The sequence below is a fragment of the Pocillopora verrucosa genome, chromosome 4, assembly GCF_036669915.1.
Source record: "Pocillopora verrucosa isolate sample1 chromosome 4, ASM3666991v2, whole genome shotgun sequence".
Lineage (NCBI taxonomy): Eukaryota > Metazoa > Cnidaria > Anthozoa > Scleractinia > Pocilloporidae > Pocillopora > Pocillopora verrucosa.
Window position 1 is genome coordinate 11,730,557 of NC_089315.1, and position 22,472 is coordinate 11,753,028.

Below are 22,472 nucleotides of genomic sequence, written 5' to 3' on the forward strand. Positions count from 1 at the left end.
ACAAAACCTGGAAACTAGAAAACAACTTTGAACGAAAGATGGCGAATGTGCGGCTGCGGCATCTTGACAGACTTTCAAAATATCTTACCTCTACTTTTAGATGAAGCTTTGGTATTTTATAATTTCCATATCTCTTCGTGTTATGCACGTGAGTATCTCACAGATGATTCTTTGAGATCGCGTAGCTGAGGTCTATTGAATATGTGGAGACCTCCATCTTCTTCCATACCGAGCGCGCAAACGTTCGCTTCAGCGCCTCCGGTAAGCATTGTACTTGATCAATTATTTTAACCCTCACGATTGTTTATTATGTATATTTTAATCTATTGTTACATATCGTTATTTGCCACACCGAACAAACTCCAGCAGAGTTTCGTCATTCTTAACCACAACTCTTCAATGTTCTATTTTTCAGGCAAATCAGCAACACATCCATCCCAGATTTCAGACACACTTACGACAACCAGCTATCAGACAGAGTCCAGTAACCAACCCTGGGGTAGTAGCACCTGTACGGCATTTGGGTTCTCCTCCCAGATTACATGGTCCATTTCACCCAGCAATAGCTGGTATCAATCCACCAAGGAGTATTATACAACCCTCAATAGCACCAAGAAGTATTATACAACCCTCAATAGCACCTGCTCCAAACTCTTCCTTACCTTTACAGCAGCCCTCTCTGATGATTTCAGCCAGAGGAATGACTGTGACCCAACTCCAGCCACATAGACCCACGACTTTGCCCTCACCTGTTACAGTTCCATCTCCAGCCATACCGTCTTCACCTTTCAAGGGCCCTTCATGGCAAGTGAGGAGCCCCCAACCAACTGGACTAAATTTAAACCAGCCACCTTCTTTTATAGTATCTACTCCTCCTTCTGTCAACAGAATCACACCTTCAACCCAGCAGGTGTTTGTGTCTTCTCCTACAGTTCCTCAAAGAGGCACCCCACTTCCAATACAGCATTTACCTGTGAATTTTGCTTATTCTCCTCCAGTAACAAATCCTCCATCTCCAATGCAGGGATTTCTTCAGTCATCTACTTCAACTTCTTTTAACAAAGTTGCTGGCCCAATCCATCAGCCATTAACATCTCCATCAGTCCCTATAATGAGAGGGGTCCAAGCTCCTCCATCTTCAGTATTCAGTAGTCCACTTTTGCAGATGAAGCACCCACAGCCAACCTTTAGACCTCCAGTTCTGACATCACACCCTAGACCATACACATCTTCAGTGTCAGCTGTGCCCAGAGGGATGCTGCCTAGGCCCAGGGGGATGTCACCTGTGCCCAGAGGGATGCCATCTACAGAGGGAGTTCTACATCAAGGACTGCAGTCATCACCTTTGATCAGTTCAGCTTGGCAGGCTAGAAATCCTCAATCTGTTCCAAGCTTTAACCCAAGGCTTTCTTTTGCAGCAGGCTTTGACAGACACTTGCCTGAGCCACACTGGAGCAATGCAGTGCCCAATATTCAACACTTTATTGGTAGAGAAAACTCAGTTCCTTCTCATTTTGGAAAAAGAAGTATTCATAGTAAAAATGAGAACCAGTCCTCTGAAATGCAACAGCCCATTCCTAGCAAAAAGAAAAATTCTGAATTCAGTCCTGATGGTAGACCTCTTTATCGAAGGACAGGTTCTTACAGAGATGGACAAAGGGGAAGAGAGCCTGGAAAAAGAAGGTTGAGATATAAGTAAAAGTACAATTTGACTAAAGTTCTTGAATGGGTGATTTCAAAATTTGAAATTACAGGCATAAGATTTCAAAGTTACTGAAAAAACTTTTTAAATGAAGAAAGTCTGAGGTTCTCCAGACCTGGATATTTTTTTTTTAAAAAAAATTTTGGAACCAATCAGGTAAGAAAAAACTAGAAAGGATAATTAACATGTTTGTAATGAACATCCTGCTGGTAGAGATATCCTAATGATTGGCATTGAAAGTCCAGATGCAAAAATTTATCTACAGACACTTGTAGGTCTTGGAGATACTTACATGCAAAAATTGTTCACAAATATTTCTGTAGTTCTTCTCTGAAACAATTGTCATTTTGGTCTTTTTTCTTCTCTTAAGGAGCTATATTCCAGGTGCAGGTGGCAGAGGTAGTCCTCGAGTTGATCGTTGTTATTCTCCACCACCCCCAGATATTGAGAGAGTGATAACATATCTGGTATCAGAAGATTTTTACATTAAAAAGCAGAGTAATGAGGTATGTCATTCCATTGCATGCTTTGGAGAACTGTGATTATCCAAATGACAGTAGTCCTTAAAATTACAGTCAAATCTTTGTTGGTGACTGTCATCTTGGCAACCTGAATAGCTGACAGTATTTGTTCAGAGTCAAAAGTTGTCAAAACTCCTGTTTCTAGCTACTGGTTTTTTTAACCCTTTGAACTTTAGAAGTGACTAACTTCTACTTTCTCCTTACAATGTCTCCCTTGAATCCAAGAGTAAGGTCACAAGAATAAAGGAAATGATCACCAACTAAAAATCCTCTTGATTATTATACAAATTCTCCTTGTCAGCACCTTCAGGAAATGTACAGGGAAGTGAATGGAGAATAGGGTGTAAATGATCAGGGACTACCTTCAATGCACTTTGCTGTGATCCATCCACTGATTAACCCTTTAACTCCCAAAATCTCCTTATTAATTCTTCTAACTGTCTGCCATTCAGTTCTTGTGAGGTTAGTTTGGAGAATTTGGTATTGGATCAACTTATAATCCCTAATTGATATTTTTCTTTATTCTCATCACTTGTCTGCTTGATATTGTACTGATACTGTGAGGAGAAATTCTGTCTTGGTCACTCATGGGAGTTAAAGGGTTAAAATGACTAAAAGTTATTCATTTTATTTCCATCTTAACTGGATAATTTAAAAAAAAACCTTTAGGTGTTCAGCACAGTGAGTGACTTTGCAGATCTACTGGCTTATTAAAAACTAATTGAACCAAGAAAGGAATCTAACCACAGTATTCATATATTCAGTTTTCTAGCTTATGTAGTAATTGATTGGTGATGTGATAATTCTTTGTCTTTATTAGATTTATTTTAGTTTTATTTGTGTTTTTTTTTTTGCTTAGGGTGATATTTCTATTGTTCAGGGAACAGAAAAGCTTAGTGAACTTCAGAACAAATTTCATAAGGAAATAGTTAATATGACAGCTGTGATTGGTGATGATGATGAGGAGAGTGTTGACAGTGAGCAAAGTAACCACACTGAAACAGATGTTGGTGATGTAGAGTTGCTGATGGACTGTGAAGCCAATGACAGCTCTTCTAAATCATGGATCAGACTAGGGTCAGGGGTTAGTAATTCTACAGAATTCCTCAGTGATGAGGAATCTAACATCGATGAAGATGATAGTGAGATTGGAAGCAAAAGGTTGGGCAGCAGCAGCTCTGAATCAGATGACAGTGATGAGAATGAGGATGACGAGGAAAGTGGGAGCTTTGATAATGACAAGAACTTGCATGAACAAGACCCCAAAGGTTCCTTTGTGGCAGAGACCAGGAAGAGAAAGATAGAAGATCCTTGTCGCCTTCATCCAGAACTTTGGTTCAATGAAAAAGGAGAGGTGGGTGTAGTTAGATGACACTTTTGGAGAGTAGTGTATAACAGTGGTCAGCTCAACTAAATGATAATTAAAGTAGAATTCCTTTTTCAAAGAGTTTTGGAACAGTTGAGTGTACTGTAGATAAGGGGTCAAATTGAGGGTCAAATTAACTTTAAGGGTCAAAGTTTAAAATTGAGTTGACTCAAACATATTAACCTAATTGGTTGAACTTTGTAGTAACACACCATCACAGGTTGTTTGCCTAACAGTTCTGCAAGAGAGTGTACAGTTTGTAAATTATAGTTTAACTCAAACTTTTCCACTCTATCTTAACAGATGACAGGCTCAATGATACCTGTTTTAATGTTTTCCATTAATCTGATCAAGAAATGAAATGCCCATACCACCCTTGCAATTTTTTGTGCTTTCATTTAGAAATGTTGCCCCTGATTTGTAATATAATCTGAGTCCTAGAAAAAAGTTATTGTTCAATTTTTATTAAAATTTCTATGAGCTCCTTGTTGAACAGCTTTTACTTTACTTAGACAAATGATGGTCCAGTCTGCCGATGTAGTTTAAGTGACAGGCAGCATGGAATACGTCATGGTATCTACCCTGGTGAAACTGTAAGTATAATCTAGATTATTGTTTGTTTATTACAACAGAGCCTGTGGCCCATTAGGGCTGAGCTGATCCTGGTATCTGTACAGGAAATAACTGGGAATATTGCTACTCCCTCCTGGATGGGATGCCGAACCATCATAGCTTAACCCCCAGCATTTCTTCCACTTTTCCTAACAGTGTGTCATTATCCATTTATACTCATGGGAGAAGAGAGGCCCCGTCAAAGAAAAGTATCTTCTCCATAAACATTGATCTGATTGAGAGAGTATTACAAAATTGACAGAAACTATTTACCTGTAGTTGGAAATTAATGAAATCAAACAACACTAAATATTTACATAAAATGATGTTCACCTAATTTATTATCAATGAATTTTATTTTGTTGCTGCTCAATCACATTCTCTACTCTATACAATTTTTCACAGGTCATTCCAGCCTGCGACCCTTTAACAAACAATGCAGACAAGTTGGACCATTATTGGGTGACTGTTACACCACACACCAACTTCATGGTATGTTATGCACATCATGGCTTAGGATTGACAGAGTTATGGTTTTTATGTTTTTCCCATTCATGTTCCCACTGCTTTTTTTAGACAATATTATAAACCCACCAACTTATGTGTTGCTACTTTAACTTGTGTAAGTTATGAATAGAAATATTTAGTAGAAATAGCTGAATTGCAGAGTCTACAATCCATTGCTGTCTGAGTCACTTACTACATGGTCACGTTTTTCAATTTGATTGTTTTAATTTCCTATCCGATGAATCATTTTATCTGTCACTGTTCAGTTATTGTTGCTGTTCTGTTCCATAACTAAGCTTTATTGTGTCAAATCTCTACTTTTCAGACAGAGAATCCAAGTGTCATCCAGTTTGATGGAAAGGATTACACATTTGAGGGGTTTTCATTGTTTTCCCATCAGCCACTTAAAGATGTGAGTTTCCCTGTTGTCAAAAATTTCACCATCAAGATTGTCAATGATACTCACAGATTTGTGTAACAGTGTTTGAGAATCTTAATTGGATATCTTACTCATCAGTGGTCCTCAACTATCCCGTATATTGTTCTTAAAGTTGTCTAAGGCCCCTGGAAAGATTCTCAGAAGATCCAGTAGGCCTTAGCAAATTCTGGTATTCTTTCCATGTCCTTAACATTCTTATTGGTAAGATTCCCAATACTGTTAAAAAAAATCATAGCTGAGGTATTAAAAGCATGATTGGCTTTTGCTTATAAAGCAATATAGAGTGTCAACACACACTCAGCTTGTAAGAACCAAGAATAATTGGGTTGAGCACAAAAAGAGTTGATTGCTTACATAAGAGGTTTACAGTGGGTTACCAAAGGCAAGCATAGGGCAGATTTCTTGAGTTCTGATCCTAAGCCTTAAACTCCCAAGATCTGATTGTTAATTCTCCCCTCTAGCTGCTACACATTTCCTTTTAAATTAGTTACAAGAATTTGGTGTTAGATCCAGATGACAACTTCTACCTGATAAATTTGAATATTCTCATTACCTGTTTGATGGATAATGTAGGGATATTTTGGGAGAAGTTGCATATTGATCACTGCTGGGAGTTAAAGGGTTAAACAGCACAAAAGAATGACGTTAACATAACAGAGCCAGGATGATTATTACAAATTTTTTATATACACCTTTATCTTGTTATAATTGTATACTTTATTGATAATGACTGTAAATGTCTATTGATTTCCTAGATACCAAGTTGTTCTGTGATAAGATTCAACATTGAATACACTCTTCATTTCATCAGTCAACCAGTTCCAGAGGTCTGTGAGTCAATATCACTTTATTCCAGTGCTGGGTCACAAGCTTCAATTTTATTTATCTTAAATTTCTTTTAGTTTTCAACTCAGACAACCCTAGTTAATTGAATTACACTTTTTACAAAAAAAAAGTTTTTACACATTATTAACCAGGATACTGAAATGGTAATAAAAATTGTTGGAGTAAAAAATGACAATGTTATTGTAAATTGTATTCCTTAATAACTACATGGTCTGTGATCAGTTAAACACACCATGCTCTGTTATACAGTCAGCCAACCAAACTTTAAAGCTGTTTTTGTTGCCACAATCTCTTGATGTTCATCACAAAGGGAAAGTTGACATGTTTTTTTGTCATTTTTTTACTTTTTTAAATGTGCTTTAACAACACTTAACAATGACTTCAAATTGACTTTGCCTTCTTTGGACATGGGTCAGCTATTTGAATCCCTTTTTATGACTAGAAATCAATTCTCTAACTTGTCACACACACACACAGTTGGCTAATAATTAACTTCTTATTTTCCTCATCTTCCCCTTTTCTCTTATTTGATTAATGGTCTGGATGCTTTGTGCTTGGGCCCTTAAATCAGTGGGCACAAACGCCAACTTTAACTTCTTGTACAGAATTCTTATATGATTATGTGATTATGGGCCTATTAATTTGAAGCTTCAACTTCTCCCCCCAAAGGCAACCCATGGGTGGGGGGGGGGGGGAATTTGAACAAGCCAATCTTCAAAAGTTAGAATGTCAAGGGGGAGGTTGAAGCTTTGAATAGGTTGATGCATCAGTGCATGACAAGAGTATTTATTATATTTTCTCATCCAACTGGCTTGTTTCAATTTCAGAATTTTTGTGTCAGAGATCTAGACTTGTTTACAGAGTTTTTCTTCTACAAAGTGCTTGAACTGGCAGATTGGGACATAAATGGTAAATACTAGTGAAAGTAAACTTAACATTTACAGCAAAGAGCAATTGGCAAAACATTTGTCATCTATGTTAAATCATGCACTGTAGATTTAAACTTTTGTATGATGCTTTTTGCAGGAAATATTCAAGATTCCTGTCAGAGATTTCACTTTATGCCAAGATTTGTTCACAGATCTTCAAGTGAGTCAACAACCAAGTTATCATTTTTTCTTAATTTGTGTTGAAATCTGATATAGCTGATTACATGTACACGACTTTTTATTAAAGTGAATTTTAATACTTAATAAGTTGATCATCAATGTTTAGTGAAGGTTCTGACAATTCTTACCATTAGTTCCTTTGCTTTTAAGTTTACCTTTCCAAATTCAGAGTGGGTTAATGATCAACTATGGGTGTCTCAATTTTCCATCATTATAAGCACACTTAACAATTATTATATATCTTCCTTACTGTAGTATGTGTGCTATGATTGGTCAATATGCAGACCATGGCTCACTGTTTGGTCCTCTAATTTCAAAAGTTTGTTTGAATTAAAATCTTTCCTCTTTAAACCCAGAGATCATATAGTAAATATCTTAAAAACTTGTTTTCTTGGTCCTTACTTTAAGTTATGGAAGCTAGTTTTTTTCCCTTCTAATTTATGGTCTGTGTATGTGGTTTTGGTGTTAAAAACATGGTCCATTATTAACAGTATGGACCTTGGATTTTGTCAGTATAAGGTATTTAGTCACTGAAGTGGTGGAAAATTCCTTCTACCTTGTTTTTCTTTCTTCCTCTCTCTAGATGAGAATAAATCAGCTGCAAACCATGAACTTCTTCCAATGAGCCATGTGTTGTCCCATATTTTAGACTCTGCTGAACCTCTTGTTCAGGTAAGAAATTGGGTATCTTAACACTAGACCTAAACTAATGTAGGTGGCCTTAAAAAAGCTGAGGTCAAAATAGATGCTGACGGAGGGAGTGTACCATTCAGAGATTGCAGCATTAATTACCTCTTTGGGGACATATTGCTTATTGCTACTTATAGTGTCACTGTGTTCTATATGATTGTATATAGATCTAAATTAAGACTAATTGGACGTCATATCTATGGCAGCATGTCCTGGTTTCTCTGGCTTGAAGTAATTGTTAGTATTGCCAATCTTTCCTGAGTAGTTATTGCAGGTTATTTCCAGCAATTTCTCAGGTACCTGGTCATACCCACAGGTGGAGAGGCATTGGAAAAAAATTTACTCTCAACAGAGCTTTGACCTAATAATTTTGATCTGCGGCCATAGCAGTAATGTTTAGACTTGTGTAACTTTTGTTTGTGTTTTTCAGAACAATAATTTCTTTGATTTTCTCTAACAGCCAAGTGATTTTGCCCTTAATGCTGACAAATTGGGGGAATATTCAAAGTTATGTGTCAATTCTCTTGTCATGAACCCAAACAAGGTGAGTCACAATGTGATATTGTTTAGTTGCAAGAAAGAAAACAAATTGTTTTGTCAGATTTTGCACTATATATGTATGTGGGAGAGAAAGTTGATATGCATTTCAGTGTCATTTTGAACTGTAGTTAAAACAAGATATACTGTTCAAAGTTTTGATGATCTTTTTGAACATTACTATTATTACCCACACTACCTTACATGTAGTCATGTCACGTAACATTTATCTTCTGCCAACAACCAAAGATTTGATTGTTTGTCATTATCCTATTCAATCAAAGTAATCCAAATCCTGTCCTATATGCATTTAGTGTTTTCACTGTTGTCTTAGAAACCAGCAGCCATCAGAGTTGACGACCTACAATTTCATACAGATGATAAGCGATTGACCAAACGCAAGGTACGTTTCTTTGTGGTTGTCAGCCAATAGTCATTAAAAATAACTTTCCTGAAAGGAAGCAAAGGAGCATACTATGTTATTTTGTTTTTCTTGCATGAGTATTGTGAGTTTTCTCTGGAAATATTCTGACCTATCATTCAAAATCACTTTATGCTTTTTCTTGTACAAATGGAAAACAGATGTATCCTTACATTGTGCACCACGGTATCAGGCCAGTGCAGATGAGTTTTGCTGGAGATCCTAGGTAAGTATTGTTTTATATAATAGAGCTCACACCCAGGTGGAGGGAAGATAGATATCGTGCATTCGCTATTTTAAGCCTCTATTCGTCTTATTTTACCTCGCGTGGATACATATATCTTTCTTAACTTGTCTCTCTTGAGTGTTGGTTAAAGCTAACATCATTTTATCATTGCACGCTTATATATAAATGTACGTGGAATGCATAACCCATACCATTTTTCTGTTTTCCAGGTATCAAAAGCTATACAAGTCATACGTCAAGTTAAGAACCCTGATATCAAACACGTAAGTGAAAGTGTTTCACTTTAAACACGTTCTTAACCTTTTAATCAACTGAACCGAAAATATCCCAGGCACAAGAAAAAGCGTATTAATGTGGGCAAGTTTGCTTAAATTTGAGTGCTACTTGCTTGAATAAAGTTCACTTTTCAAACCTCGTGTAGTTATCCTTCAATCCATACCTAGCTCTCTAGTCGAAGACATTTTAAAGGCCCACTGTTTCCTTTATAAATTTCTCACATAAATTTCGCATTGTGAACTGAAAGTGGACATTCTTTACTTGTTACGATACACTTTCAACTCAATTCAGCGCAATCGATTGTATTATTTCATGTCTGCTATCCTACTTCGTCGGAAGGATTGGTAGTTACGATTCATTCATTAAGAGCATTTTCAGTTAAACCTGAGTGTCAGAGCAAATTTTAATAGGGTGTCAAAAGCAATACAGAATTGCATTGTTTTTGCGCCACTCTCTCAACCAAAGCTAACATCGATCACGACTTTGTGGCCCGCGTTTTCCCGCGCTTTAGGCGGTTAACTTTTTTTTTACTTTGAATTCTCATTGATTCTTAAAGTTATTTCCCTTTGTTCTGATTGGCCACTGTAGTTGCTTTGGTTTTGGTTTCACTACACTCAGTCGAAAAGCGCTCTATTAGTTCTACACACTCCATGTTTCACATTCATTCTAATTGAGACATTTTTTCCCAGGCCAGTACCCAGTCGAAAAGACCAAGATAAGCTCGTCAAACTCAAGGTAATTGGATAGCTCGTGGAAAAAGTGTTACCTTTTTATTTTGTCTGTTAAGTATTTTGAGCGACCATTTTATTTCTTTTGTTCTCCCTCTAGACTGACTTGGAGCATATGCGCGTAAAAAGGTGAGGTTAAAATTAATCTGAGCCACACTCTGAAACGAAAGTCTATCACTAAGAATAAAGGGAGAAAGTTTCTCAAGAAACTGTGGTGCTGCGTCGGTGGAGGAGTATAACAGGGTAATTTGTCATTATCAACTGAGTTGATAACGTAATTTGGGCACAGACTCACGCCACCTTGCGACCGATCACATGCGAAAGGTCAGCGGCTGACTTTGCGCATATGATCGGTCGTAAGGTGGTGTGAGTCTGTGGTCCAGTCACAGAAAAAAGTAAAGAAAAAACAATACAATGCTTGATTTCTTTCAAACCTCGATTAAACCACTTCCATGTGTGCATTTCATAAGGATAAACTTGATCAATATCAGTATCTGGGCAACTGCCCACCTACCCCTCCCCTAACTCAACAACAGTCAATTGACAATAAGTGAAGGTTAATGTTGGGTTTGGGGAGGGGTACGTGGGCAGTTGCCCGGATACTGATATTGATCCAATAAACTTATGTTAACCTGCCTTCATCTCGTGCTTATTTTTTCAGCGCTATGCGCCGTGATATATTAGCAGAAGTCAGCAGCAAAGGAATGATCAAAACTGGCCTCAAGTCTGATATCTGCCAGGTTTGTTAACTCTTTGGTCTCTAAGAATAACTAGCATCTATTTTCTCCTTGCAATACCGTCCTTGAATCACTCATTACGGTCATGAGAATAAAGGAAATGATCACCAACTAAAGAAGCTGTTGATTGTTAGATAATTTCTCCTTGTCCGCACCTTAGGCCATGTATGGAAAGCAGTATGGAGAATGTGCATATTGATGCTAGGATATAATGGGTTGAGCATGCAACTTTTACAAGTAATCGTTCTCCCCACGTGGTGAAGATAAGTAACTAGGATAGCGGAAATAGTCATACAATTAACGTTAACCTTCAGTAAAGGCTTGTGTTTAGTCTTTATTTACATCATCATAGACCCTGGGTGAGTTCACAATTAGCTGACGCATCGACGGTGATACTTGTTCTTTCCCAGCATGCTCTACTCCTTCCTATACTCGTACACCATGTACGCTATCACATGTGTCTGAAAACGCTGGACGAGAAGATGGGGTACATATTCAAAGACCGATCTTTATTACAGGTATTTTATATTGCGCGAGGCAAATTCAAGTTGATTTGCATTTACAATTAGTTAAGAGTGTTTTGTTTAAAATTTAATGTGCTTTCTCATGTTTGTTTTGATCCAAAGCTTGCCCTGACTCACCCTTCCTATCACCTCAACTTTGGTATGAACCCAGACCACGCGCGTAACTCATTGTCAAACTGTGGAGTGAAGCAACCGAGATACGGCGACAGAAAAATCCGACATCTGCACACGCGTAAGAAAGGTAGGGGGAGAGAATACCCATTGATAACAAGAGATGGTCAAGTATAGAGACCGAACTCACATGATGGACTTTTATATTCTTTCTTCAGTTATTTTTAGATCCCTCCCATTTTAGGAGATTCCGGAACAAATCCTGTTTCGCGATATTTTTTCTTCCACCAAAGGCCCATTTCTCTAAGGTGCTAATACCTTAACGGGCCTGAGGCCATGTTTTGATATCTCAATCTAAGGAATAGTAGAGCGAGTCTTAACTAAAAAAAATTAACAACGAATACGTTCTTTATCTTTATCGTTTGAATTTTAATGCTATACATGATCAACAAAATCAGCTCTTTAGAACTGATTTGTACCGGGACTTTCGAGTGACGGACCCTTGGATATCCCTTGAGTAGCTATTCATCCTCTAAAAAACCTTCAATTAACACGTTAGAGACACGTCACATGTACTCACAGGATATAAGATACCTCGAGTCTTTATAGCGCTTTTCGACTGAGTATCGTTAAACCAAAACCACTGTAATTATAAAGGCCAATTAGAAAAATATTTTCTGGCCTTGGATTTGGAGATAGTTTTTTAAGAACTGAGGTTTTGTTTCAGTTTCTTTTTTTTTTGGCAAATTCTTATTCGTCTACATGATAGTACTTTAGTTGTCACTCAGTTTAAAATTGTCTGTTTTTTTAAGGTATTACCCAGCTGATACGTGTCATGTCTAACCTCGGCAAGATGGAGGAACACCAGTCTATGTAAGCACCTCAAATAATTCTAACAACTAACGTTCCTATCACCATTCTCATCTACAGCTCTGTTATTTTAAATTTAGGCACTATTATTTTCTTGTGTCACCTGTAAGCGACAGACAGTCATTTAATGTAGGTTTAACTAATGGAGAACTAGGAAATATTATGTCCATGGAAAGCCCTATTGTTAAAAATGAAGTACAGCAACGAAAATCAATAGGAAAGTCCGTAAGTAATTCGAGTGGTCCATACCAACTGACACTCTTGAGTGGAAAGAACATACAGTACATTGACCGCCAGTGATGGAACCCAGGCCTCTGGATCTGTTGTTCAGCATACTAACCATTCGGCCACCCAGGTGGTGGTGGAACGCTATAAAACTGGACTTGAGTGGGACAGGGTGCTTACAGTCATCAGAGAGTTTCCCTTATCCTGATTATTCCAAGTGGCGATGTTGCCTTCATGAAGAGAGAACGCTTATGACGTTGGTCTCCAATATTTTGATCATTGCTTTCACAAGCACGTCGATCCAACAGAACAGTTTCTATAGAAACTAAATCACCTAAATTGAATACCACGTTGCCCCAAAAATCCTTCTGAACGGAATATGGTTTAATGTGCTCTCAGCTTCCTAATGTAATCCTGACCTTGGCTTCCAAACTCTCTCTAGTTTTGCTGATGATTCTGGCACTCTCGATAAATCTAAATCCCTCAGTAAAGCGAGAAGGAGAATAATCGGAGGCAAGATAACGCATTGGTTAGACAGGTAGAGTAGGTGGAGTCAGTTAGGAGTCAGACAGAGACAGACAGACCGTGCAGACAGACTAACTGATAGACAGACCGTGCAGACAGATAAACTGACAGACAGACCGTGCAGACAGACAAACTGACAGACGGAGGGAAAGACGTACTATGCACATAAACCGACAAGCAGGCAAACTGACAAACTGACTGACAGACACACTTGAAGAAACAGACTGACAGCGCCCGTGCAGAAAGTCAGGCAGATAGATCGACACACCAGACAGAGTGACTTGCGAAATTTTAATATGCCGTAGTTTTAGCGTAATTTAATTAATTGAGGAGAACACACTTGAAGCCTTAGAATGCGACTGGTATCAGCGTTGTATGAGGTAATTACAAGGTGGGCCATTTTGGCCTCTTGAGCAGTATTTATTGTATGTACTCTTTCCCATTTTCTCCAGGATACGACATAACGAGAGGCTTGAATTCCTTGGAGACGCTGTTCTGGAGTTGATTAGCAGGTGAGATTTACTGGAAAGCTCTTACTCTCGGATAAATTGATACACAAACATTTCGACTTGTGTTCCTCAAAGAACCCATTTTATCCTCTGGTGAATTTTGTGAATTTCTCCTTGGAGTATTTCTGTGCTGAAGCTCACCGTGGTTAGATGTGGAGACGCAAACCAGGAAAACTGGGTCGAGTACGTCAATTCGGGGCATGCTGATAAATTTGCCGGAAAAAATAAAAAGCCTTCACTGAACGTATTCATTTCAGATCTCTGGGCAAAACACGTCTAAACATATGGAAGTCAGGTTTGGATTTGACGTGGGTAAATTTGGGAAATCACAGCAATTTGGTACAAAATAGCCCTCTCATCTGTGCGATAGTTTTGTCTCATAAGAAGTTTTTCTGACTCTTTTCTTTTCTACTCCTCTCCAGTGTTCACCTATATTTTATGTTTCCGTCAAAGCCTGAAGGAGGTTTAGCCATGTACCGCTCAGCTTTAGTGCAAAACAAACATCTGGCACAACTCGCCAAGGTAAGTGTAAATCATAGGCACGCAATGGAAAAGGCAACGAAGTTGGTGGAGGTTTATCACGACCTTGAGCTTAAACTTATCGAGAGATATTCGATGAGAAATTTTCTGAATTGGTAATTTGTCTTTTTACATTAACGAAATTTGTATTTTCAAAATCATTATTTTGAGCGTATGTTTTCTTCTGATCTACATTTATTTGTCTTATCTTTATATTCCCTAGAAACTGGGTTTGTCCGACTACATGCAGTTTTCGCACGGGTATGTCACCTACGCTACTGAAATAGAAAGTTACTTTTAACTGGGATTTCACTTTCATTTGGTAATTTTATTTTTCAGTCCTGATTTGTGCGTGGAAGAAGATCTCAATCATGCCATGGCAAACTGCTTTGAAGCCCTCCTTGGTAAGTACTGAGACGTTTGTTTCCTTATTTTCTTCTTGTTGTTTTGTTACCGGTTGTTTTTTTGTTGTTGTTGTTTTTGTTTTGTTTTTCGATATTTGAAATGTTGAAAGGAATCACGAGAGAGATTGAAAAAAGGACTAACTGAAACTCAGGGGGTGAAGCAATGGGAGGCCATCTGCCGACTCCCAGTCTCTTGTGTTCTCGTCCTGAGTGGTTCGCTCTGAGGAATTAGAGAGGCTGACATAGAAATATCGGATCAATATCAGTATCTGGGCAACTGCCCACCTACCCCCTCTAACTCAACAACAGTCAATTGATAATAAATAAGGGTTAATGTTGGGTTAAAGGAGGGGTAGGTGGGAAGTTGCCCAGATACTGATATTGATCCGAAATGTCCGGCAGATAGCAAGGAAAATGGTAATGAAATCTTGGTTGTGTAAGGGTTATACAACAGTTCCTCAACAGCAGGTGTACCTATGAGTGTACCAGTAGAGCAAATATTTGGCAGCTGCAATTCTATATGTCATGGTAAATAAAATGAAAAAGAAAATCGAATGTATGGAACATTTTTCTTACGTGCTGTTGTTTTCGTAGGGGCTATGTATTTGGAGAGTGGTTTAACATCAACTAAGGTTCTGTTCACAAACGTGGCCTTTGAAGAACAGGTTCGCTTTGCTTTATTCTTGCAGTTTTTCGATTTTTGTGTGTGTGTCTTCAATCTTCTCACTGCCCTATTGTTGATACGTTTTATTTTTAGGAACTCAGAGATGTCTGGACAAACTTGCCTAAGCATCCTTTACAGGTGAATAAACGACATGACCACTGTCACTATAATGTACCTTTTTTTTAATTACCGTTTTGTGCTGGAAATTATCTTTTCTAGCGGCGTAAAAGTGGATTCTTTTCAGTAAGGAATATAGAGTTGTAAGGCATATATATATATATATATATATCTTGATCACCGTAGTTTGTTCTAGGTGTTCAGTAGGTTAACTTGGAATTGAATGAGGGGACTAACCCAAATATCGTTTTCTAAACAGGCTCAACAACCAGACGGTGATAGACACTTGATAGCGTCATCCCCGATTCTTCAGGTTCATCTCGTTCCTTTTTTTTGCCATTTTGTGACTTGTTTCATGGATAAGGAATATTGTCTTATACTTTTAGTGTAAAAATTGACTGAGAAGCTTTTTGTATGTTTATATAAGTATTCAAAACAGGCTTTAAAACATCTTATGACGTAGGTGTACACTTAGAAAACAGCGGTTCATTTCGCGCAGCTTGGCCAATTGTAGCCTGCGCCGGTTACTTTGACTTGTCGAGTACAAATTTCCTTCTTAGTGTTCTTGTTTCGTTTCCTTGTAGAAGTGTAACAGCTTTTGTGCTATTTCTTGGCTATGAGTCCTTCCTAGAGTCTCTTGCACCAGGGGCGGGCAAAAGAGAGACCATAGAAACGAAATTAAACTTTGTGAGCAGACACTTACCCATTTTTTTTTTTTTTGCTTATTTATTTTTTTGTTTGGGTTTTTTTGGGTTAAGGGTTGAAATGTTTCTGCTCGTTTTTTAGTGTTCCTTCTGGCTCTATTGTGTTCAGCAGCTGCAGTTGAAATTGCAGCAGCATAGTATAGCTGTATGAAAAGGGGTTCTTGTTGTTGACGTTGTTTTTCTTTTTGTTGTCAGAAACTGGAGGAGTTTGAGAAAGCAAGTGGAATTGAGTTTAACCACATTCGGTTGCTGGCGCGTGCCTTTACCCATCCACAAGTCGGTTTCAATAATCTCACACTGTAAGTGGCATCCAAAGAGATACCAGAGCACGCTCCTTTAAATCGTGATGATGGCGGCTTACTTCCTGACGCCTATTTACACCTCGTCAGAAAAAAAAAAACAGCTAATTAGTAAGCGTTTTAAAAGGACCTCTTGTTACAGCGTTCAGATCACCCCTGATGAAGGCACTAGACAGGAGTGTCAAAACGTTGGGTCTATGAACTGTAATTTCTCGGTTACATTAATTAAATCTTTAAACCAGAGTGGTATCAAACTATGTCAGATACCAGAGCAGTTAGCCGTTACAAGGAGAAGCCTAAATTGAGCATAAATCAGCCTGCCGAGATCATACTCTTAAATCTTCATCGCGCTGCTTTTCGCCCGAAATAAGCTTTGTCCTGACTTTTTATGGAAAGAGTTCCTTAATCGCCTAGCATAAGTGAAAGCTAAACAAAGCTAGACGCAAAAAAACAGGGTACCTTGTTATGTTTATATGACCTTAGAGTAGAGTAAATTGCCCGTTCAGTTGAGTTGTATCTACTTAGAGTAGCGTAAATTGCCCGTGCAGTTCAGTTGTATCTACATCGCCAATATCATTCTAATATTTTTACGCCCGGAATGATCATAAATCTTTCTCTTTGTGCTGGATCGATCTTATCGTCGCCCCCAAACCAGGTTTGCCGCAGAATAATTTCCTTTGAGACTGATAGCAAAGGAACTCGATAACGTGACAGCTCTGGGAGACCTTGCACCGTTGTTTTTAGGCAGTGTTGTAATCGTTTTGTAACACATTTATGGTTTGTTTTCAGTGGCAGCAACCAGCGTATGGAATTCTTGGGTGACTCTGTTTTGCAGTTTGTCGTGTCTGTGTATCTCTTCAAGTACTTCCCTGAACACCACGAGGGACATCTAACGGTAGGGCTTGAACAGAAGAGGCACTTTGGGACTACTCTTTACCAAAACGTTACAACTGAACATGCGAAGGTGTCGATCCGCAAAATCACGAGAAAATGTTTCTAATCATACCATCAAGGTCAAAAATCTCAAGTTAAACTTGACCTAACTGCTCTCCAGTTTATTTTTTTCGTTGAAAATTTGCTATTTCTTTCTTTCTTTTCAGTTGCTGCGCAGCTCTCTCGTCAATCATCGAATACAAGCAGCGATCGCGCGTGAGCTGGGACTGGACAAGCTGATAAACTTTGGAAACCAGGTGTCTATAAGACTTAACAATGTTTCCTTATTCCATTAGTGGCACACTTCGTTCACTTCAGTGAATTAGCAAAATGATGGTCATGTGTTGCTCCTCAAGACTCTCTTAACGCGCAAGGATCTCATGTTTATGTTATACATGAAAATAATTGTGTTACGGCTTTGATTTTAAGTTGAGGTATCTTTGAGCGTTTAGGCTCAAAGTTGCTAAAATTTCCCTTTTAAGCTCCGAGCATGAAATTACTTGTTAAAGTGATCCGTTTTTGTTTCACCTGTCCTTGCTGTAAAAACATTCCAACCGAGGATGTTTCTCGTCTTGTTTAATGTTTTATTACTGTGTTTCAAACACCAGGGAATGAAGTCTTTTCGGGAGAAGCTTCTTGCAGATATACTGGAAGGTAAATTATTTTCAGATTTATTCAACAAGGTATTGTTCCAGTCTTTTCTTACACTACTTTCTTGTTTTTTTTAATTTTTTTTTATAGCTTTTGTTGCTGCCCTGTACGTGGATAAAGGTTTAAGATACGTGGAAACGTTTTGCTATGTCTGTCTCTTCCCACGGCTCGAGGTAAACAAACTTTCCAGTCTTGTTTTGCTCGAGAGCCATTTTGGGTCAGGTTTTCCTACGACATCTTCCCTGAAAATGAGATCAATAGCGCTTTCTGGCATTTGATGATTTCCTGAGGATTAGAATAAGCGGTGTAGTTGTTAAAATTATCGCAGATTCTGATTGGCTATTGAATTTGACGCGGGAGTGCATTGGTTTTTACACGACTTTGCTCTGTGATTAGTCCAGAAAAACTCGCGACACTCTCACAACCAATCAAATCCAAAACTAAACCAACCCGTATTTGAGGTAGATTGCCTATTTTACTCCACTTTCGGTTGGCTCCTTGTGATATTTATCTCTGGTCTGCTTGGCAGTTGTAAACAGCCTCGTTCTAGGGATGAAAAACGTGTCAACCAACTATTGGTGACATCCACGAATGGCTAAATGAAAGTACCTAACGTCATGTTACTTGTCACCTCGTGCTACAAAGACCGGAGTAACCTGCGGCGCCTTGTGGTCTACTTGGCTCGAGTGCCCTTTTTTAACCCACCTTTGGTGTCTTGCTACAGAACCTTTTATCATCGTTGGATTTGTAGTTCACCGCGGCTATATAGTGGCTTTATAGTGTGGCTTAAAGAAATCAACTTAATTTAGGGTTCTAAAGAAAAAACATGGAACCTTGTTCTTACGCTTTGTTTCTCGTATTTTATTCGCAAAATGTAACTGTGCAGCCAATCCATTCTGTTGTTCCTCTAGGAGTCTATCATTAATCAAGACTGGATGGATGCCAAATCACAGTTGCAGCAGTGTTGTCTGACTTCTCGCGAGCTAGGAAAAACACCTGATCTTCCACAATACAAGTGAGTGAAACATTCCCATGGAGGATTTTCTTTGATAGAATCCACAAGTATGTTGTATACTGACTTTTCCTTAACGAAAGTTATGAAGGATTCCTCTATACTCTCTGATGAGTGTCGAGTACTGAACCACTAAAAATTTGCCCTCTTAAACCAAAAAAACCTGACGATATGCAACATACTTGGTACGTTTATTTTTATGTTGAATGAGAATTTTCGCCGCAATTTAATACGATAACACAAAGCCTTTCCATAAAATTCTATCTCTAAATATGAGAACGGTCGCACCGTTTCTTTGGGCTCCCTGGGTAGACCTTTCTCGAAATCGGTGACCGAGTATTAAAACCATGACCACCGCTGAATGAGCATTCTTAGGTTCTACCATTATTTCAGTAGAAAGATGCAAGCGGAAAATTATTGATAGTGTCAATGAAAGTAGTAGGATGCTAAGAAGATCAGACAACCACCTCTTTTGTAAGCCTGTTTTGTCTCAACTAACCGAGAGCTGGAAGAGTAATCTTACAGAGTTTTATTAAGCTTGATTTTTTTAGCTGAGGAAATGAGATTTGTAATTTGAAACATGTTTTGATTACTGATATTTTTCCTTTTCTCCTTGAAGAGTTCTACAGAACAAGGGTCCTGCTCATCATAAACGTTATACAGGTAAGTTTGAACTGAAATCAAATCCAGCAAACTCTAACAAACACAAGGATTCGCATCAACCGCGTAGCCATGATATCATTTAGGTAGGTCAAAAATAGAATAGCCTAAATTACAAATCACCTTTTAACAGTAAAACCACCTCAAACAAACCCCTTTGTATGGGAAAAAAACTTAAAATTTTGGGCGTTGATCGTGGAATGAAAAATCTAACGTGTCAGCTTATCGATTTATGGAAAGAGCTATTACCCATTTTCCACCCCTCTAGAACGAGCAAATTCGGAAGGCTATATTGTTTTAGGAATTTCTGATCTATTCGTAATGTTTAGTGAGTGATTCACACGTAATTCTTATGGAATAGAATCAGTATAATGCAGATGAAAGCAACGGCGTTGTGGCGCCTCATTGTTTCTCAAATAGATTGTAGACCAGAAGGTTTTCTTTATTGATGATTGATCAAACAGGTCTTATAATGTGATTAATTGCTGGTTAATCGAAAATTGCTAGTGTTAATTTTGCAAACAGCATACCTTTCTTTAAAAAAGCGGAATTTTTTTTTGTCTTCTTCCTCAGTTGCTGTTTACTACAAAGGAAGAAGAATGGGGTCTGGCGAAGGCAAGAGGTATTCGTAGTATAATTTAACTGTTTCCAGCCAATCTGTACAGCTTTCGTTGACAAGTAGTGTTATAGGTCTTCCAGTGGTTTCGTGGGATTTTCAGTTGAGAAACATCTTTTGGTAAATTCTTCACTTCTCGCTTCTTTTTCAAAACATATCAACAGCTTAGAGAGAATTTTCTTTTTTTCACTCTGAATGTAACCGGATCTGCTTAAGTTACCGACACGATTATGCTGTACATCTATAAATCTCTTCAACCTTGTCTCGTTCCTTTTTTAGAATTTGTTTACCCTTGTTTAATTGTTTATTTGCCCCAACTTAGAGAAGTGTTCCATTTCGGATGTTCCATCATTTAATTTCCTCCTTCTGAGAGACGAATCATCATTACACGTCTTGAATGTTGAACTTATCTTAATTTTCAGTCCAACACATAAGCTCTTTTTCAAATCTCACATATATTTTACCGAATTTTTGGTAAACTCTGACACGTGTTCTCTTCATCTCTCTTTAGTATTCAACAAGCAGAAATGGCGGCAGCAAAAGATGCTTTGACATCTCGTGAGTACTTTTAATGAATATCGTCATTTGATAACATGATAAAAATTGTTACTTGATGAAATGGTAACATTGTAGCATAATAACATGATGGCGATGGCATTGTAGAAAATTAGCATGGTAACGTAGTAAAATGAAGATGACCTGTTCACATTATAATAAACAATTATTCCACAAGCGCGCTTTGGATATGAGATGATAGATAGCCAATGAGGCCTGTAGGGCTGAGTTGGCTATTATTACCTCATGTCCAACAAGTGCGAGCGGAACAATTGTTTTGTTAAAAACGCCCCAAATATAAATCAGGTTTGACTCCTAACCCTTGATGGCTAAGCCAACGAAAACTCTTGAATTGCATTATCCAATAATCCAGTTTTTAATAATTTATATGATAACGTGATAAAATGGTCATGAGATAACACGATAGTGTTCTGAGACATGATGATACTGGTAAGAAGGCAAAACGATACAATAATAACGTCCATAACACCATCACGTGGTACAAAGTTGCTATGATTAAGTTACGACGATTATGAAAATATGATAGCGCAAAAACAATTTAAAGGTAACATGGCTACATGACACAAGGATAAAAGAAACGAGCACCTTCAAAGTGCTCATTCCACTTCGTGTACATAAGAAACGATGGCATAGGGTAATATTTCACTAAAATGATCCCTGATGTGTGTGTGTGTTTTGTTTTTTTTTTCTTTTGTGGTAGACTATTTCCCGGAGCTGGCGAGACAGAAACGTCTTCTTGACCGAAAACATCAGGGGAGACGACGAAATTACTGGAACAAAGTACCGCGGAAAGAATTTGAGGAGAAAGACGATCGGGTGGAGGTAGAAGTTGTACCTCGCTGGGAAGAAAAGGAAACTATCGAAAAAGACGACAACTCAGACGTGACACAAGACGAATGTCAGCCACAAGAAGAGTAAAAAGACATTTCTGGAAACGCTAACTGTACTGTCAGTGGTAGTGGTGGGGGTGTGGTGGGACCACTAGGAATTTTAATTAAGTTAGTCAAGGATGCTAAACGAAACCCAAAACGATTGATGTAAGGGGAAAATTGCGTGGAAACCTCCATATAAAGTAACATAGTTAGACAGAGAAAATCATTGGATTCTCTTCTAAACGTTGTCCTCTGGATGAAAATTGCTTGCTAAAGACCTTGCGAAAAATACTCCCCTCGTAGAAAATTGAAACAAAATTACGTATTGGTACAACTTGAGAAATTCGAAAATCCTCCTTCTTTTATCCTATCCTTCCCCATCTGAGTTTTACTCATGATGAGTTGACTCTGCTTTTATTTATATTAGTTACCTAAGGAAGACTTTTGGAGTAATCTACCATCTCTTCTTGTCGCTATATTCCAATAAATTCAGAGTTAAATATTTCAAAACAGTTCAAAACTATAATATGAACGTATTTAAAGTTTTAACCAACTTATAGTGAAGGAAATATTCTATGTGAAATTATTTGAGATGTAAAGTTTGTTTATCGTGGAAAAGCTCTTTTATATGTAAGTATGCACTTCAAGCGAAATACTTTTATTACTTTTATAGAGAAAAAATTATAATAATGGACAAATGCTTCAATAAAAGGTGCTTTAAGACACTCGAAGAAAATGATGATTGACGAAATTTCATTGTAGAGTATTTCAACGTAAAGCGAAAAAAATTATAATTTGTTTCCTAATGATTTTCTAATTTTCTTAAAACGAAATGGGCTCCGTCCGGATGAATCCATAAAATGTCTCGATGGTACCGTGAACTTGCGGATGATTCTGTCCAATTTCAGACGGTTTCGACCTTGTTACATGGTTTCGTCTGATA

General features: G+C 38.0%; 1 protein-coding gene across 1 annotated transcript; it reads left to right on the plus strand.

The window, feature by feature from the left end:
* The first annotated feature begins 38 nt into the window (after positions 1-38).
* On the plus strand, positions 39-22,245 carry LOC131773491 (ribonuclease 3-like). Its single transcript, XM_066165637.1, has 38 exons — positions 39-261; positions 416-1,683; positions 2,073-2,208; positions 3,083-3,577; positions 4,102-4,182; positions 4,607-4,693; positions 5,034-5,120; positions 5,903-5,974; positions 6,821-6,902; positions 7,020-7,082; positions 7,686-7,774; positions 8,253-8,336; positions 8,664-8,732; positions 8,912-8,976; positions 9,207-9,260; positions 9,963-10,008; positions 10,102-10,130; positions 10,663-10,741; positions 11,149-11,256; positions 11,365-11,503; positions 12,186-12,246; positions 13,446-13,505; positions 13,925-14,024; positions 14,245-14,282; positions 14,361-14,425; positions 15,020-15,090; positions 15,183-15,227; positions 15,466-15,519; positions 16,106-16,209; positions 16,999-17,104; positions 17,310-17,399; positions 17,751-17,796; positions 17,884-17,966; positions 18,705-18,808; positions 19,425-19,468; positions 20,039-20,087; positions 20,593-20,639; positions 21,358-22,245. Exons 1-38 carry the CDS (start codon positions 202-204, stop codon positions 21,573-21,575), a joined length of 4,578 nt encoding a protein of 1,525 aa, XP_066021734.1. The 5' UTR covers positions 39-201; the 3' UTR covers positions 21,576-22,245.
* Positions 22,246-22,472: the final 227 nt, after the last annotated feature.

Excerpts from the sequence above, each read along its gene's own strand:
- LOC131773491 (XM_066165637.1), top strand. The coding sequence starts at position 202 with ATGTGGAGACCTCCATCTTCTTCCATACCGAGCGCGCAAACGTTCGCT. Across the intron at positions 17,797-17,883 it reads TCTTGCAGATATACTGGAAG|CTTTTGTTGCTGCCCTGTAC; the intron begins GTAAATTATTTT and ends TTTTTTTTATAG. Across the intron at positions 20,640-21,357 it reads AAAAGATGCTTTGACATCTC|ACTATTTCCCGGAGCTGGCG; the intron begins GTGAGTACTTTT and ends CTTTTGTGGTAG.